Genomic DNA, 20860 nt, shown 5'->3' with positions numbered 1-20860 from the left:
CCCTCTCTAAATTAATCTCACTTAGCAATAATATGTCAAGAAAGTGCATTTCTATACAGCAGTTTTTTCAATAAAATTATCGTCATCATTCTATATCAGATTTCATTGATGAACTTGAAAATTTAAACCGATGAGTATTTTATACTACTAAGATGACAATTATACAATATGTTGCATTCCCAGGAGGACAGTTGTATCACTTATTTTACTTCTTATTTTCATTCAATTGCAATGGATAGGCGATAGTTGTAAGATCGCCATTCACTCGCTATTGCACTAAGTACTGTCAATGGTCACTTAATGAACAAACTAGCGCTCTTACATTCTTGATTCATTTTTCTACCTCTCTATATGAAATTAATCATCCGTTCAAATGAAAGTTCTCATCCTATATAAAATTGCCATTTTTAGTCAAAAAAAAACCAACTATTGTATCCACAGGAATAGAGAATCGCAAAAAAAGCAGACAAAGTCGAAAATATTCCACGCAATAAATCAGATGGTTACGCTAGACAATAACCACTCAGCGAGAATGCAAGAACTTAATTCAATTTTTTTTTTTTCTCCTTGAAAGCTCCAATATTTTCCATCGATTAAGTTCTTTGTCATTTCGTCGGCTCTGTTTAATTTTACCCTGGAATTGCTTTATCATATCAGCTTATATAACATTTTATTATTGTTGTCATTGTTGTTACTCGGTGAGGAAAGAATCGAAATTTTGACTTAATCAATGCCAAGATATGCAAATCGATAGGATTGGATACTGTAAATGTACAGTATGTATGGATATCATTTGATTGCTTTTTTCGTTTTTCAACTATTTGACCTAAAGAATTTTAGCTATCTTAAGCTCGATTTCAATTTGAACCAATAGATACAGTATGACCAATATCAACTTCTCTATCCAATATCCACGTATATACAAGCCTACTTAATCATAAAATAAATACAAGAAACTTTAATTTAATAACTACTTGAAAAAATGGCTGTTGTTCTTCATCAATACGATGTAATACGTCAATGGAGACAAGAGCAAAAAAAGCCTACATAGAGACACACAATGCTTTGCCAAAATTATACTCCTTACAACTTTATTACCATCCCATCGTGCAAAAAACAGTTTACTATGAATTCTATTTTGTGACGCATTAAACCTATTCTATCTATGCCTTATTGATGCAGAAAGAAGGTAGACAAAATCGACTATCGTCATCCTCATCCGTTTTAGCGCTATTGTTATATTGCTATACTGTATTTTAATTGATGCTACTAATCATGCACAGTACAAGACAGATATTCATGATTAAATCGATTTTTGCTTTATAGTCAACGTTTTGATGTGTACTTTTCTGTACTCTTAGCACTTACGTTGTAATGTTCTGATATTATACAAGGAGATGTTACTTTTTCGTTGATATGATAGATTAATCGACATGGTTTTAAAATTTTCATCTATAGGTGAGGGGGAAAAAAATAAGCGTAAAATGTCAACGTCTTTCTGATTGACATCTTTCCCGCTAGTTTGTAACGGATTGATGAAGATCATAGCATTTTTAATTTACATCATTAACTTTTGATGAGAGTTAAGTATAACTTTCAGTTCTGTCTTTAGTAAATCATAAAGCAATATTGATACTGAAAGACAACCGTAACTAAGTTTGAAAAAAAATCAAGAAAATAATATTTCTAAATACAATAAACAAACAGCGGATAAAGGCGACTTGGTTTTCGATCCTGGAAATAGTAATTCTTATTTCAGCAATAATCAAATCTATAGTCTTCAAGAAAATTATAATACATGAACTCAAAATGGCATTCATTTATCACTATTACAATAATCTTTTCATCGCAGCTTATTGTAAAATTGAGCGGTCTTGCCTTTTATTTTTTTCCCCTCCCTTATTAATCTAATTCATAGACAACCAAGCCATATACTATATACTATACAGTTATAATATTGTCCATCAATTGATCGAAGAATTCAATTAAATAGCAAGCAATGCTTGCATATAATATCAGCCTCGTTTTATTGCCTATTAATTATGCTGAAACGAAGAGACAGATTCGTATAATATGAATCTGACGTGCAAAAGACTATCCAAAGAAAGGATATTTGTGTTATCGTCAAATTCAACTAATCATGTTCCTCTTGCATCTAGAGTACTTGTCGATTCCGATTATGAGAGTAGACGATATTAAATGATTTGAAGATATGATAAGGCTACAATCCCCTCTCTATATTGTCTATCTTTTGCCACACCGTCCATTTTCCAATCGTATTATTGATCGAATTAAGCGGAGAAATGCAAAGGGCAAGAGTTTAAAATTAATATAGAATTTATTGCTCTACTGGTAGCTGGCAAGGCCATTTATATTAAATAAATATTAACGCGCAAGGATCGATTAAACTTAGCTTTCTGTTAGTGGAAGCAAAGAGCAGTAACTCTATTTCGATCCATTTTTACAATTTAGTCTTCATTTTACATAATTTATATATTATGGTTATACTTTTTGATGGCTACTATTAGATGACTTTAGAATAGCTAAGATATTTTAGTAGATACAAAGTGATAATGATAACAATTTATAAACTCCTCAATGTACCATTTCTCACTACCTCATTTTGTACTCACTTTCTATTCTATTCTTTATAAATAGCGCTAGAATATAGAACAATACCGGTCGTGTTATTATACATCTACTTTGTTCATTTATCGGTAATAGAACCATCATATAAATCTAATCTTTAGCAGATGAAATCCTAAACTTGCACGATTTGCAAAATTTGATTACTATACTGTACCGCTTTACTTACAAACTGCTATATTATTCTCATCTTGTCAGTTGTCAACACCGTAATTAAAAAGGAAATAGAGCTAGCGCAAAGACTGCGCATCTATAACTGGAGTTAATTAACTGTTAATTGTTTCTATTACCCTATTGATCAGATTGAAAGTTATATTTTAGTTTTATAGTGTAATTTAGGCGTCAATCCATAATCGTTTCGTGATGAAACAAAGTAAATGTCATGATTTCCATTGGTAATCAATCGGAGGCTTTGCTTAATTGTGTTCAATTTACTCACGTACCTTAAAAATAAACTATAAGAATTCTGTTACATCTAGTTGGTACACTCTAATGATGATCGAGTAATAATTAAACTGGTCTGCATCAATCCTGTTTTATGTATGTATTTGCATACGATGGGCACATTACGTAAGACATCACTAGTTTATGAAGAATAGTTATAGATAGGGTATATAGTGTCAGTGTATGCCATTTTATAGTTATTTACATTCAAAAGAAGGGTAACATGGCGACGTATTTTTTGCCTGTCTAGCAATATTATCATTTTTGCACAAAGTCGAAGAGAGAAGTTTATAGTCTATCTGTTTTAGCTGCTATAAACTTGCTTTCTTTGTACACCAAATTTTCCGCAGTAGCCAAAGACTAATTTAGTTCTACTCGAAAAAAATTAACGTACATCTCAACTAAAGATTCGTTTCCAAGTTTCAAGATAAATCTTAGGCGACTTGCAGTCAAACAATAGATGGCTGTGATATACTTTACGACGTATGTTAGTCTTATTAGTTGTGTAGCTGTCGATTAATTACAGTAGCACGCTTTTAGGAATAGCCATTATTAGCTTCTCTAAAGATTGCCAACTGATTCATATAACAACTACGTAAGACAATTTGATCATAGTAATATCTCGATTTTGCTCTTATTATACAGGCTAAGATTACAACTTTCAATTAATTCTTCTAGACTATGGGCTGAAGTTCAATTCCAAGAATAGCATGTTAAAACACTATTTACCACTAGCTTGCTTACCTTCCAGCTTCCTATACGTAAGCTGACATATAATACTCCGTACCCTCGAACGACATATTTGCTCTCTTAGAAGTTAAAACAGTTTTACAAAGAACATTCTACTGATTTCTACAATTGTTAATTACCACCAAATACTCAAGTTAGCTCAGATAGAAGCATCAATTTTACTATGCAACCTAAAATCTTAATAAACCATATTATGATAACATAGAAATGCATAAATTAGAATATGCTATAAAGAAATACAGAATTTCAGTATAGCATGCGAATGTTACTCTCATTGGAGAAGTGAATATAAAAATTGATCAATGCTGCTGTAAACGATCAATTGCATTAACTCCTTCAGGCACATTTATGTCTTAATTGCCTGATTTCAAAATTAATAATTTATCCACAGTCAATAGTCAAAGAACTGAAAAGTGTTTATATCACTCTTAATTATAGCCTTGTAAAGTGGCTGCAGTATATTATATAAAAAGGTATTGCATCATGACTAGGATTTATTTCAATTATGATACGGTTTTCTAATATATAGTTAAAAAGAACAGGAATGTTAGTAACTGCTAATAAAAGTATACAGCGGTAGTAAAACTAATTAATTATCCATAATAAAGTCTGCCATGTCAAACTGTTAATAAACGCAACATATAGCTTGAGGATACCTATATTTCGCTATAGAAAATTGTCGTATAAGAACTTCTATGGTATGATGAATTGCAATAGAATCAATCCTTTTTACCTAATAAATTAGTATCTACATTTAATAAATTTAAATAAATTCTTATTTTTGACTTATTGGAAGGAGTAATTATATCGATCTGTGAACGATGAAATGCTTGAAAGGTCGAACAAAATTTTACATTAGCGACTACAATAGAAGGAAATGAATTATAGCCCGAAAGGATCACCTTTATCATGTTCTATCAGACATACGGTACCAATAAATGCTACGCTATTGGATTTGCTTAACCTATGCAAAAATTTAGACTTACTTTCACAATGCTATTATCATAGCAACCTATTAACTTATGCGCGGTGTTTTCAATTTTATCTTAGTTCAATATAATATTAGTTCAACGAAGTAATCAATTTTAGCCTACCGTGACATTAATAAGTTATGTCGAAAAAAGTTATTTGTCCTTACTGTTCAGTACGTGTGTATTTTAAGACTACTTTCAATTTTTAATTATCTTTTTAAGTTTAAAAATAATATTCTTTACGATGTGGTGATGTCTGAAGTTTAGAAATAAAACTTTTTATTACAATAAATCAATCTTTCTATTGTAAAGAAAATCTGTTCAATACCGCAATGGAATGATCAAGTATTCATTAATTTTGGCACATTGTTCCCCAGCTACTCGCATGCTTTATATGAAAACGATTTTAATTCTGTCATCTATTTTCAAGCATATTACTTATTAGTGAAATCATTCTTTAAGTCGACTGATCAAATAACATCTTGAAGTGCATAATGATTATCCCGTTGTAAGAAAGTAGGTTTGATACGAAATATTTGCGTAATTATTGTGCTTATAATTTTCTTCCTGATTCTCTCTTTATGTCTGAAAGTTGTACACAGACAACAATGACCCAAATTTTAGATCATATGATTTAGAATATCCTTCTGTGCTTACACACTTGCATTTGCAATTACCAAAATTCGTTGCTTTCTTTATTGTATAAGAAAAATAAAACAGTTTATTCTAAGAAAGAGAACGAAGCAGTTGTGATGGTATCTATTAATTATTTCTCTAAATTAACCATTTCATAATTATCATTAATAATTATGAATTATCACTGAGGAACTGCTAATATCGAAGATTCAATAGATCGTAGTAAACAACTAAATTCGATAAATATATGAGGAAATACTGTAATTAGCCTCAATATATTTATAACTGATCAACTGATACTGAAACTTAGTTAATCATTAAGCAAAAATGATAATTTTTTCTAATATTAGCGTTATTTAACGTAAGATGTGTTTGAAATGTCCATTATAAACTTGCTAGGTGATAATTCCATCAATTTCATGAATTTATCAAAGTAATCAAAAAAGTGCATATTTTAAACATATACACCTTTATTCATGAAAAACTCCTAATCATATAAAGTATGAAGGCTTTATTGATAATATTATCGACGATGAATACGTCATATATTGTACAATAAAAGGAATGCCGATACATTATTCTGTATATTTTGACTACGAACTCATTTTTTAGTTTTAAAAATAGCATAAGTAGATGTCAACTATATTACAAGGAAAGAAACAGTAAAACAACGGTAAGGATCAAAGATAAAGCAATAAAGATGTTTACCAATGGTCATTCTTCAATATATCACGTTCTAACTTGTGCCTCGTATTCATTTGCAACAAGCGTTTTTTACATACAGCAATGGAAGGTTGAATCAATAGTTAAAATCTTTTCCTTGAGGTAACGAACATAAGCTAATAAAACCCTCCAATAATCAATTAGGAGATGCGACTAATATGGCTTTAGTCTTATCAAGTTACCCATTGGACATTTTAGCATAAAATTTAAATTAACCAATTATCTATATATCAAATTTTACAAATTATAATTTAATCAATAATCACGTCATCAGTAAAGAAAGTAACAAACAAGATCAATAATTAGTTATATTTATTATTTATTAAGCATTAATCATGAAAATATTAACTTACACCAAAAGAAATTGAATCTGACTGTTTTAAAATTGAACGGACGTAATAGATCCTATTAACAGCATCATATACTTCACCAATAATGAGAAGAAATTATTTATAGACGAAAGAGAAATAATTTTAAAAATCCTAGTACTTTTCATACATTTTATTAAGTTATTTCATGAATCATTTATAGTTTCAACTGAAACACCTTCAATTAAAATCCAAGAACTTACATTGCTTTATATCTCTTTGTTGTGTTTAAATTTAGAATTTAATAGTAAAATATTAAATTTGTATTTTCTTTCGACATATTCAACTCTATCGGTGTTGTATCTTCAATATCGACATTTATTAGTGAAATAAAATAACATTGTTATGCTGATTAAATGAAAGTACGGCAATACTAATTAATGAAGAGAGGAAGGTTATTTATATTTATCTAGTTTTGCTTCTGGATTGGAAATCTTAATTTCATGATTTTTATTTGGAGACCATTTCCTGGAAATAGTAAAAAATGCGCGTAGATTAGAACATTCGAAACAATTCTAATGATAACACTAATATTTAAATCTAACTACATTTTCAATAAGGTAATAATGATACACTACAAACCGCAAAATAATAAATTGATATCAAAAGTTAGAATGAATAAATGAATGAAAATATAATCTTATTGAACTTTAATCAGAAGTTGCTCCCTGTTATGATTTATTATTATTTCTGGTCACATGAATTATTTATTTATTTGTTGGTTATTGCTATATTCTATACCTTTCGTCGGCCCAATTTTTAGAATATGTGTATGGTAGCAATTTAAATGCAATCTTTAATACTATCGTCAAATGATGAATTGTAATAAAAATTCAATCGGTAGACTATAAGATTATTGTAGGTATTATTAACTTAATAGAAATGGAATATAATTTGGATAGTTAATAGAATTATTTATAGCCTTATTTATGAAGCGTACCATTCTATAGATAGTTCCATTCAAACAAACTTGCAGATATAAATACCTTTATTTTGTGTACTGATATGGCTTCAAATTAATAAAATTACCAAGTACAGTAATTGCTTTCAGTAATTAAGAATAATTCAGCCGTGGTATTTAGACGCAATAGTATTATCACTGCAGAAAGAGAATATTATGTTTAATTGATAAAAGAGTTCTAATATTTAAGCTATTTATTACTGTCCCTACTTATGGTCTTTTATTTTATCATGTTTAAATACTAGTGCAGTAGTATCATATTCTTCCTGATCATCTTTAGGTCAACAATAGTCAGCAGTTAGAAACAATTTACTCAAAAATTTTATTATTGCCAGACGATCCATACTGACATGCTGGCAAGGGTACTGAGCACTCAATAAGTCCATTGTGAATATAGAACATTTAAGGGCATGATCTAATGGTTAATAAATCGCCCGTAATAAAACTAAAAACGCCATCGCTGGATAGTTCTTACTCAAAGAAATTATCGAGCTGATTTTCAGGAATAGTTACGAATTATTAACATAAGATGTTCAGAATTGGCAAAATTCAGTAATAACTATAAATAAATCGTACACCTTCATCAATTATCGACATTTGAAATTTTCTTCAAAGATTATCATTAGCTTTATTAAAAATAGGTAAATACATTAAAATTTAATTTTACTATGCAACACATTCATACGGTATACTCGGTAATATCAGTTCGCTGTCTTCTGATAAAAAGTAAATATATTTATCTTTATTTGTTAGTCTAATTTAAATAAGAAAATATTGTATCGATTATTGGAATGTTTTTCTAAACGAACACATGATAAATTTGAAACATAAATAATATAACTCAATATTTTTGTCTAAAGAATAGTTCATTTTTCAATAATCTAATCATAGATTCGCTTTCAAGTCAAAATCCAGTGTGCTTTACCAGCGAACTTTAATATCTCTTTATTGTTAGCTAAAGCATGTAGCCACATCTATAAATATATTACTGTGCATTTTTATCCATTAAAATATGATTTGATGTCACACTTTTTATAAGTGGGAGATAAATGATTAAAATATAATATTTATATCTCATTTAGAATATTTTTGGTCCAGGTGCATTTTATATCGATGTGGAATAACTGAAAGTTTGTTACGAACAATACAGAAAATTAGTCGTTAATCGATCATTAAAAATGTAATTGCTACATCTTTTAAAATACAAAGTAATAAAAAATCCGAACAAGTTACGATTAATACCATGACACAGATTTTATTTTCAAAATTTGGCGTTAAATGGAATCATACAATTCTTATTTTGATTATAACTTTAAATCGTGCCCTTGATGATAAAACAATGCACATTAAAGATTAATATCTAATTGTCTATTAATTAACTGGATATTATAAGATAGTTATGCAATTTTTAATCGTAATTATCAGCTGCGTAAGAAAATAGGCAGTATTGATACAGAAGATAAAAATAGCCCTTCATAAAAGCTGGCCTTTGCAATGACCCTTTACTGTATTATACCGTATGCATATGACATTACAGAAACTGTTTTGCAAAAAGTTAAATTAGTCGGTTACTTTATTACTAAACGCTGAATGAAATTTAGCACTTTAATACCATTAACGATCGTTATACATAACAGAAATTTGGGAATAATGATGTTCAATAGAAATAAGGTTTAAGTTTTATAACAGGAAAGAGGAGATATAACCGCGCTATCTTCGTTTTGAACGGAATTAGTGCACAATGTTACCTAAACCGAATTAATTCAATGCTAGGTTATATATTCGCATTAATTAATTTGGCATTCCTAGTTGTACGTTATCAGTACCAATAACATATATTTATAAATTGGAATTGCGATAAATATGAATTCAAGTTTTATGTCCAACTATAATAAACAGACTAATGTTATAAGTCTTATGGTTCAGATCATATTTGTAAAATCTTAAGGCTTCTTGAATTACATATCAGGAAATAAATATTTGGTTAAATTAAATTACGATATCAGTGGTCGATAGTAAGTGGCATAATCGCTGAAAATTATATCTTTATCGTCGTAAATGTTTGTTAGAACTGAAACAACTAGTATAGTGACTTAGTAATTCCAATGGTTGTAAACTAAAACAAATTGTAAGATATTTTTCTACATCTACGCGTACACCATCATATGCGTTCGATCAATATCTTTCCGTTGGATAGATATCATTAAAGTGAGTAAACTTGCCCATGTAACACTGCCTATCATGCTATAAATTAACATACTGTATCAAAATATGACAATACTTAATTCATAATGGTGTAGCAAATTTATCAACGTTTCATTACTTGCTGAAATTCATCATTTATATACTCAAAGACCAATGTAACGATGTTCGAACAGATAATAAGCATTTTACTCCTACAATAAGTATGTGTAATGTAGTAGTAATTTCTAGCTAACGCTTATTAGCCATAGTAAGAGTATTCGTTGTTGAAATCTGTTGCTTATGTAAAGATATGATTTTGTAGTGTAGTATTTGTTTGTTTATTACGGAAGCTGTTTTATTCAGCGTATCACCAAGATTCAATGTTGTTATTGTAGGTGTAGTTTGCAACTAATCGCCAAACTTTATTAATGCTGTATAAGCTATGTAAATATCAGATATTTACGGTATGGAAGCCATACTTACAGTTAATATATACTTACATAAAGATACGCATATTAGAAAATTAAAGGAAAATTAAATAGCAGAACTGGAATATGCGTGAGAACATTCTCGCAATAATAATGCGGTATCTATCACAACAGTTGGTTTAGAATTGCTACTGATTAAAGGAATTTAATCATAGGTGTATCTTTAGAACTTTAGTCGGTGTACCTCCAGTAAGCAGAAAATTTCATAATTAGGTCGCCAGATTCAGGTAATTGCTGGTCGATGTATGCTTTATAGCAACGACTAGTAATAGATAGTAGCAATGAACTGTTATATATTGCTAACAGCTATAGATCAAATGCATTCAGACCGTATCTCAATTACTGTACTAAAGAATTAGGTAAGAAATTCGCTATATTCACAATTTCATGAACTTCTCGCTACTTTTAAACAAATTGTTAATGAAACTAAAAACCATTTTTGCTAGTAGCTAGATTTCACAACGATACCCTTTATTGGGTTACGACAGCTATATTTGCTTTCTGTTGTAAACGATACCAAGATTACTATCAGCAAATTTCATGTAATGAGCATACGAAGACATTAATCTGCTACAGTTTCTTATAGAATGAAGCAATCTTCCTCTTAATTTATGTAATTTAAATTAAACCCCTAAATTATGATTACTGGTATATCAGGTATTTTAAAATTTTCCAATTTAAATCTTAATTATTTGAGTATTATTTATCAATTAGAAGTAATCATAATTAATTTTCGATATAGTTTTACTAGCTATTTTACTTCGCAATACTATTAAAGCGATCAGGTTTTGATCACTAACTTATATGTAGGTAAAGTGGCCTTGATTATCTATATTACTACACGAGTGTGAATTATTCATAGATTTCGCTACAAGCATATGAAATGCACCATTAGAAAAAACGATATAAGTCGTTATTCAATCACTCAACCAATGTACCGTAAATAATCCTTCATCACATTGTTGAAATAATCATAGCATCCATTGGTCTATAACAAATTAGACTGGTTACACAAATATTAACAAAATACGTATACAAATACCTTTAATATTATAGGGATTAGTAGTTCTACGTTTTCCACAATCATCTGCGAAGTCATCGATAGCTCAAGGCAGAATACCGTATTAACACCACGGTAATCGCAATGACGTTGACAATGTCTTCATAAATAGCGAACCAACTTTTAGTTTTATTACGATTTCGATCAAAGTCTGAATTTAAGTTTTAAAGGCAACAGTTACACTTTAGAAATATTGTAGTCAAAGCAGTTTCATGTATTGTCCAACTTTAACTAGCATAAATTCTAGTCTTATTTTGAAAATTTACTTATGCAGTTTTATCTTCTCAACCTAATACATGGCTGCTTGATAGTACGAAGTCTAGGTGTAGCCGACGATATAGAGTATTTCTATTATTACTAGAACCATTGAAGTTGGTACCATTATGGATAATTTTTATACTTTTCTTGCCATTAGATCAGTGCTACAGACTTATTGCTAGTATACTGATGAGCTAAATTGAGTGTATAGGTTTTAAGTAAATAATCACGCTTACTCTTTGCCTTAAAATAGTTATATTATCTTAATTTAAATCAAATACGCATTAAGAAAGGATTAAAATTTCATTAACCCTTTCAAAATTTCCTTTATTGTAAGAAGTTAGAAAATACTTAATTTTTGATGAGAATTCTGTTGTGTGTAACGAATGATATAATTAGTAGCTTGGATATATTACTATTCATAAAGCAATTGGTGATATCTCGCTAGTACTAGGCTTTTCCTTAAATTCATTTTCTTTTACAACTCGTAAAGGATTTTCCAGCCCAACTGTTATGCTAGTATTGACCGCTAGAGAACCTCGTGATGAAGAATGATAACCATTTAAGCAACTTTCGACGGTATAACTTTTTGTAATACGATGATTATTTTGGCTATTATTGTTGCCATTGGTCATAGAATTGTTTCTATCTTTACATTTGACCGTATAAATTTCTAATAATTGTGTAAATTCATTAAGGTTTTCAATTCCTAGCACAATGATAGAAACACGCTCTTCATTAACGTGGCCAACAATATGTAACCTTTGGCAACCCATAAAGCTTTCTATTTTGATATCTTTAATATCACTCAAGTCAATCGCAGTTGATGTAGCTGGCAAGATTGAACAAAATGCTAGCAATTTTAAAAAGTAAAAAATTGCTCAGTTACGAGTAAAATAAATACTAGCATTATGCCGCAATATAATGCCTAAGCTAAGACTTAAATTCGCCTGATTTATATCCTATCGGTCTGAAAAGAGATTTTATCATCTACAGGAATATTAACTCTTTTTTTAATTATAAAACAGCGTAGAATCAGTTGTAGCTATCGTGTTCCTTTAACTTACTAAATTCATTGTAAGGATCTGGAGGTGGTCCGGATCCACTGCAAGTACAAAACATAGGATAGCTATCCACGTCTAATTGTAGGTAGCTTTCATAAAGGATTAAATGGATGGCTTCCGCTTGTAACCGACTCTCATTAGATGCCCAACATATGGCACGCAAAGGTTGCAATCCAAAACAGCCATAAATTGGTATCAGACTCCAGTAGCACGAGTGCCTAATCATGGCTCGTTGTATGATATTGGCATCAATTTTAGCAATGCAAATTACCCTTTTGCCTTCTTCATCAATGACAATTTTTGGCTTAGCCAAAGGCTGTTGACCAATCGTACAGCAAGGCAAAGTTAAAGTCATGGCTTATAATTCTTGAAAAAGCATTCATTCAGTTTGCAACACCAAGATGTCTACTAATTAATTGTTTACAGTTGGCCTATGTAATCAATTAAAGAGAAATTTATTTTCTATAACTTTATATAACATCACGGCAACAATTAAAAACTGCCCGTAGAAGAATGGAGATCTTTCACTGTAACAGCTGTATTACTAAGATGAATTACTTCGCTTAATTTTATCCAGCAATTAGACTGCGGTTTATCAAAATATTAATTTTTTTCATGGATTAAAGTAATAGCTAGCAACAATGATAGGGAAATCGTTATCTAAACAGTCAAATGCAAATGTGAGTAACTATCGCATATTGACATAAATTGGAAGCACAAATCATAGGATAAATTAGATCTTTAAATGTTGGAAAAATTTCAAAAGAAATATTCGATGGCAGCTAAGCAAGTACTGTAATGAACAGGAAAGTTGATTGCCAAGTATATGGACTGTCTAAGAATATCCAACATCATTACTGTCGAAGCCTCTCGGAAATGATCTATTTCTAAGTTAGCATTCGTTAATCTGCGAGCAATGTTAAATTCTATCTTATAAAAATAAAGTATCAAAGTTAATTATTACAATTCATTATAGCATGGAGGATAATTATGATGTTTTGAGCGATATAAAATTGTATTATCGATCTGAATATAGGTTAACTGTATTAATTTGGTTTCTTATTTGATTTTAGTTAGTATCGTACCATCGATAGCTACAGTAGAAAACAAGAGGGTAAAAAAATTAAAGATGTTGAATTTAGTTTTTAAGCCATTATAGCTCTTTATCGTTGATATTTAAATATACACTAACAATTTTATGTGATTAAATTGGACCCTAAAATGGATCCTAAGGAATCAATTGTACTGCTACACAGATATGTTCAAAATCTAATCTCAGCCAAAAATAAAATCTTGTCGTTTCTGTAATCGAAATGAATTTGCAGCTTACGCAAAGATTCCTGCAGTAGTTGGTTTGAAATAAAGTATTTGTGGACAGCAGCCGACATATGAAAAAGCGCATTTATACTATTCGTCTTACAAAGAAACAATCATTTTTGATCGAGAGAATTTTTAAAACCAATCAGCTAGTTAAGCATATTCACGCATCAAAAGTAGTTCAATTCATTTTTCAAGATGATCACTAGCTTTCATTTAACCTCAATCGCTTCAATACTTGTCATATCATTTCACATTAACTGTCAAAGTATAGTTATATTATTATTCAATGCACAATTAATATCTGTTCTACGAACGAGCACTAACGTAAAAAGCATGAGAAATTGAGAATAGACCTCTATCATGATAAAATCTATGTATAAGCTAAGGTGTTGCAACTACTTTACGCTATATATACTCTTGTTATGGCGTTAGACGAGATTCATAAATTGTATGATTTGGTATTGTTTGCTAAAGATTTGATTTCAAACCAAGTCTTGAAAAGCATTCCCTCGATTATGTACCACTTTCATAATTTATCTAGTTAATTTATAGGAAGATAGAACTTAAAACTAGTTCTAATCTACGAATACTACGGTATCTAAGATACTGAAGTGATAGGGAAATCAGATATCGATTAAATAATGCAATCCCATCCACCAGCGATTATCGCTTACAAAAGTTCAATCGATGTCCACATGGCATATAAATCTTAAGTCTTAAAGCATCAACGATTTCTACTAAATCAGAGCTTCTACTATCAAAGAACTTCTTGAAAGAAAATTGCTAGCACCGGATTAACTAATTATCAATTCTTCAGTTGAATTTATTAATGATACCAGATCAGCATATCCTTTAAAACTCACACTTACATATCGAGGAATAGAATTTTTTAAATAGGATAGCTTATGATGCTACGTTATCAATAATATCAATTTATATAAGCAAAAAATTTAACTTTCAATTGATTTTATTACTCAAGCGTAATATATAATTATTTTGTTGAAATATACCCTTTTTAATCCAATTTGAGTCCACAGATCAAATAAAAATATGCTAGTACTGGACGTGCATAGAAAACGCGTCATAGCATGTGGATGTGGACATAGAGAATAAAAATTGGTCTATTTGTTTAGTATTCTTTCTTCCATCAAATTTCTGATTTAAATAGATTCGCTACAAATCGAAAATTAATTGTAAGCCCATCTAATAGCGTTGATCATATTAAGGAGTGTCAAGAAAATAGAAAAAAATGAGATATTCACTATCTGCTTAAAATTTGTGATAACACTTAACGGAAAATTCATCGAAGAGATTACAATTCTCTACCGATAAACTTATACAATTTAGATATAGCGCATCCTTTTTAAAGACATCGGCAAGAATTTAATTAAATTAAGTGTCAGTCAACCTTAGCTATCGCGGTAAAGATGCAAATTAAGTTTTAACACCGCACTAAGAAACTGATTTCTCACAAAGGTATATTTTCGCAGTGTATCACTTAAGTGTAATCGACTACTTTATACCATATTGTAAAGATCGTATGAAATATTATCTCCATTTCTTTTCATAAACTAGAATTTAAAGTACAAATTGGATAGTATAATAATAGAGTGAGTTATAAGATCAATGAGATGATTTTGTCATGGACAATGCGAATGAGAAGAATTTCATAATTTTCTCTAGGGTTTTTAGTGGTTGGCCTGTAAATCTTACTTAACACCAACAGTATATTTAACAATTACTTTACTCAACTAGAAATCGAAATGGAATAGTAGTATAAAAATGGTGAGTAGCATAGCGATATTGGCTATTCATTATAGTAAGTAGCGTTGTAATGAATACTGTAAGGCAAAAAAAATAATTTGCATTTTATCGTACTCACGAATACAAAATCGTCTCACTACCTGAGTTGTCATAGCATCGGTGTAAAAATATCTACAGTATTCATGTTTTTAATAACTGTAACGGTTTATGAAAGCACTTTTAGAACTCAATAAAAAATTTGGCTTTCGTTATTGCAATTAAATTTTAGTTAACTTTTTGATTGAAAAATTACTTACTGCTAACCTGCAATTGAATTAGCAGGTGCAGGTGCTGGTATAACTTGAGTAATGGTTGATACCAAAGCAGACAAGTTTTGATAGATGGCCCACGTTGAAAATATAGCCAAATTAATTCAATCTTCAGCCAATTAGTTCAATAATGATTCGTTTTTATTTTACTATACGTCTACCAAGAAATTTCACATCCTATCACGTCTCCGTCATAGCCATGGCTGTTTACGAATGGACAAAACCTATAGTAGTAAGCGCATACTTTTACTCGTCAATTTTTGTTAGGGAAATGAAATGATGTAACCACGACGAAAATGAACTTAAAAATTGGGCAATTCGGGCAAATTGAATAATAACAATAATATGTTGCTATCAAAAATTATTATGCCAATTAGAAAATGGCCTGTAATGATGGCAATTTTACTATAGAAGGCCTTGGACAACGACAATAGATTCAACTTATCGTTAAATCAAATCCACCCTTATTTATATTGATAGATTTGGAGAAACGGTTGGCATTGTTTAGTAGAACAAAAACTACACTAGCTGATACGGATGTGAGGAACTAGACAACAATTATTGATTTGATCGACAGCAAAATAACGGACAGTACAGTACTATTCGTAGCCCAACAAACGCATACACTCTTTCTCTCATCCATTCCATTGAATGCAATTCTTAATAGTAATTAAAACAGCCAATACGTAATCTGTTTCACTAATTACTTTAACATATATCATACATTATCAACTCATGATCAAATTATTTATTAGAAAAAATCAGACGTCAACGAGATTGAATAATGCCTCTATTTTTTCGTGTCATATCCTCTTTAGTTAGAATAATCGGCACTTTATATATCCATTATCCAACTATTCAGACCATGCAAGTATTAATTATTTATCAAGTTACCTACTTGGATCGCTTGCATATCATGATGATAATGGATATTTCACTCAATCTACACTTGGATATAAAAATTATTAATATTATTCTATCAGTAAATGATATCTATTTCCTTTATTAATACACATCCACTTGTACAACTTACACTAATGGAAAATTTTAATTATCTTACGCTAAGGGGTAAATAGGATGTCAAATCCTTTATAAATAGTTATAATGGAGTAATTTTAAATTAAAATCAATGCCTTTTTGATTCAATAATTCTTTCTTTAGTCAATAGGAGTCGTAGATAAAAGCAAGCATTTCGTACATCAACTACTGTATTTTAATGAAAAGTAAAATTAGTTGGTGTATCTCGTATTATTAACAGCAGACATATTTTCTTCTTATTATTAATTATACCACATTGATATGCAGAAGTTAAAAAGTACTCACATTAATTCTGAAAACATACCGTAGCATTTAAAATAATTTCAGAATCTTACTTTATATTTGAACGTGGGCTAATTACAACTATTATACTTTCTGATCATAAATCAATTAAGAGAAAAAGCGGTAGTTATAAAATGATCTAGCGATTAGATTGTACGTAATATCTTGCCTAAAATATGCGTTTTCCGGTCTAGTTATTGATTACAGAATGTGTTCTGATATCTATTTGAATGCATATATTACGGTTATCGAACATAACGGCAAGGCTACTGTACAACCTTAAAATCTCTGATAATTCAATGAATATATTCATCTATCAGTTTCTGTCTTGATCATTAATTATTAATTTTATTAATAAGGAAATACGAGCAGTATAGAAGCTGAATGAATAAAACTTTAAATTTTGTTATGGTACTTACCTAAGCTTTCAATTGAAATTGGTTATTGGCGTAGTTATAGTGTCCTTCAAAATCTTCTTCCAGAAGATATAAATGAATCTGTAGATGGTGTTCTCATCTTTACAATGTGACTTACATTGAGGTATAGAAGTTTCTTTGTACAAAACTTGTTCAATTTAATTTCGGTCTTGACAATAAACAGTTCTACTGTATATTATGCTATAATAAAAATTGTTATAAAATGAATACAAAGTGCTTCAGCATCTAACAAAATGCGATACCTAACGCCTATATTATATGTAGTTTTAATGATGCTCTCAGCTGCAACCATATTCATTTATCAATGAGATCAATATCACCTGCTCAATTTCGTTTCTTAATGACCATTAAAAACAATATAAATTCATTTTCGTATTTTTTTTTTATTATTATTTGTATGTTTATATGTTAACATATGTGTACCGTATTTTGTCTCATTTTATATTGTCTCAAACAATGTCATCGTAAAATATCAGCATTTAAATGACAGTGAAGATTTATAATCTTGCTACTACGATTATGCAATAATCCATACTTTTTGAGAAACTGTTCGTTGTAAATCACAGCTAAGGAGACAGTAACCAAAGTAGTAAATGTACATGAACATGTGTAAAATTAGATACTCTATACAGTAAATGAATTGTCTAACTCTTAGTTCGCGGTTTATCTACTGAAACAGATAATTACGGCAATATTAGTTCTCTATAATTTAAGATTAGATTAAAGTACATTTTTAACTTGTGTATCTGCTGAAAGTTGAATTGTACTGTACTAATTTATATATTTTTAAAAGAGTCTTACTGCTGATATTAATCAGGCTAACATCTCGATTTAAATTCAATTATAGAGTGATATTCCTTTTACATTTACTTCGTTATATCAATCAAATCGGCTTTTCCATTGTAATTATACCATCATAAAGGTATTTTGTAAATAATTCCCTAAGAATGACATCGAACTGCTCAAACAATCATAGCCAGCTGAAATTATGACGGGCCTTTTGATGGTCAAATTGCTATATTGGATGTCATAACTTGATGGTAAATATAATTGCACGCTACGATAGCAGCAATAATTATCCATGTCTAAATCTTAAGTCCCAAACAACTTGCTAATCTATAAGTTAGATTAAAATTTTTTCGATCGTATGTTATAAATGTAGCCCTTGATGAATATACGTATATGTGACTTGACGTTGAGGTACTCCGGTAAAGACTCAGGGATGAAGTATTATTCGTGTAATCTCTACAAGTTACGTTTATTAACTTCTATCCAAATAGAATTAGAATTACTCTTAGCAATGTAAGAGGTTATATACCACGAATGTTCTCCACAATAGATATCTCAAGAACTTCGCTACTTAGAGAGTATCTCTTAACACTAGAACTGTTGAATGACTGATTGTATGATGTGGACAGTTATAAGTATGTAGTCTTTCGGCTACTGGTTGGTTACCGATGAATCAGATCACCTGCCTGGATATAGTTCTCTTATGATAACAAGTGCCAATACAGTTATACTATCTTATGTTGTACAGCAGGATGATATCCGTGCGTATTCGTAACAGTACTAAGTTAGAGTGTATAACATGTACTGTAAATATACTAGATAACTACATCATATCTTGCAGGATCCTCAATAATTAAATCATAATTCGCCAGATTTGTTATCTTCATTTCTATATGCACGACACTAGCAATACTTAATTCACATAGCTTTATTGAAAAAGAGCATAAGGATGCAGGAATTTTCAAAGATATTTTAAAAGAAATTCTGGTTTGAAACATATGTAACTGACACATCCATCAACCAATTCAGATTAATCTAATAAATCTTCATGACTAGTTATTTCTACTTATAGGAAATTGTGAAAGCATCGAGACTAAGATTCACCTCCATAGCTTGCATTTGTTTAGGAGGGTAATCGAACGAGAATAGTTATCTCTAGGTAAGTAATACTAATGAACAAATTTTATCTGGGATAATTGCAGTACTAAAAGTTAAGATATTATTCAAAATTTTATAAAATTATAAGTATATCCTTTATAGACTATATCGATCACGTGCACTGCCAGTTTCTGCCTTATCATATTCGTCTATATATAATAATATATGAGTTCCTATATCCCATAAGATTTATACATAGAAGAACTGATATTGAATAACGTGTTACTCCTTAATGCTGTACTTCGATCTCTAGTTATTGAGATAGATTCTTATCACGAAGCGATTTTTTATAGAGAATGTTATCTTATTTCAATAGAAAGTGTAGCTTGCTAAACATAGGTAAAACTCTTATCTAAAATTTCATACATATTTTTAGGGATAACAGTATGTTTTCATACCGACATCTTAGTAATGATAGTCGATACTTGCGTAGCTGTATTATGCACTGTATATTAATTAATTAGCTAATAAATTTGGGCTTTAGAGTTTACTCTAAGAGAGGAGCGTAGTTATTGCAAATACCGACAGATTAGAGATCGTTTGTATTTGAGATGTACTGTATGTCAATGTTGAAAAGAGAAGCTCAACGAAACGATCGTAGTTATAATTTCATTGTGGCAAACCTCGGTTTGTAATACCTATTTTAGCTCAAAGGTAGGTATATTTTTTGTTCACCGTTATTTAATATCATACTTGCATAAAATTTCAAAGCGCAATTTAATGGACTATGTCACTTGTAGAACTAGCGAATCAAATATTAATTTACCTATTTAAAATGAAATAGAAACTTTACAAAGTTTACATAGGAGTAAACTACATTATCTTGAATCTTCTAAAAATCGTGTAGAATGATGCGCTTGCACTGATATGCACGCTAGTTGAAACATATGTAATATTCTAAATATTTATTTTTAAAATAAACTTTATCCATAAATTCTGCACTTTAACCAATGTTAAAAATCCTATTAATGGCTATAAAATAAGGCGTTTTCCTAGCAGAAATGAAATGTATAGGATTGTACTCATATGCAGTGTTAGTAATCATACATGACAATTAACACTCCTATGGTACTATCACAAAATACTATAATTTATCTTCAAGACATTCAAAATTGCTATAAGCATATCCAGACGATACCCATTCAATTATCGAATTTTTTTTACAATAAATGTTACTTCTTAGTATCTGTTTAACTTCGCCTAAACATCTA

At 29.9% G+C, this 20860-nt stretch overlaps 1 protein-coding gene across 1 annotated transcript; it reads right to left on the bottom strand.

Annotated features, from left to right (window-relative positions):
* Positions 1-11908: 11908 nt before the first annotated feature.
* On the bottom strand, positions 11909-12908 carry TRIADDRAFT_59258 (uncharacterized protein; the record flags this gene model as incomplete). The annotated part of the gene is made up of 2 exons (XM_002115222.1): positions 11909-12342; positions 12557-12908. 2 exons carry the CDS (start codon positions 12906-12908, stop codon positions 11909-11911), a joined length of 786 nt encoding a protein of 261 aa, XP_002115258.1.
* Positions 12909-20860: the final 7952 nt, after the last annotated feature.

Source organism: Trichoplax adhaerens, genomic scaffold (genome assembly GCF_000150275.1).
Source record: "Trichoplax adhaerens TRIADscaffold_10 genomic scaffold, whole genome shotgun sequence".
Taxonomy (NCBI): Eukaryota; Metazoa; Placozoa; class Uniplacotomia; order Trichoplacea; family Trichoplacidae; genus Trichoplax; species Trichoplax adhaerens.
This window is presented reverse-complemented; position numbering and strand designations above follow the sequence as displayed.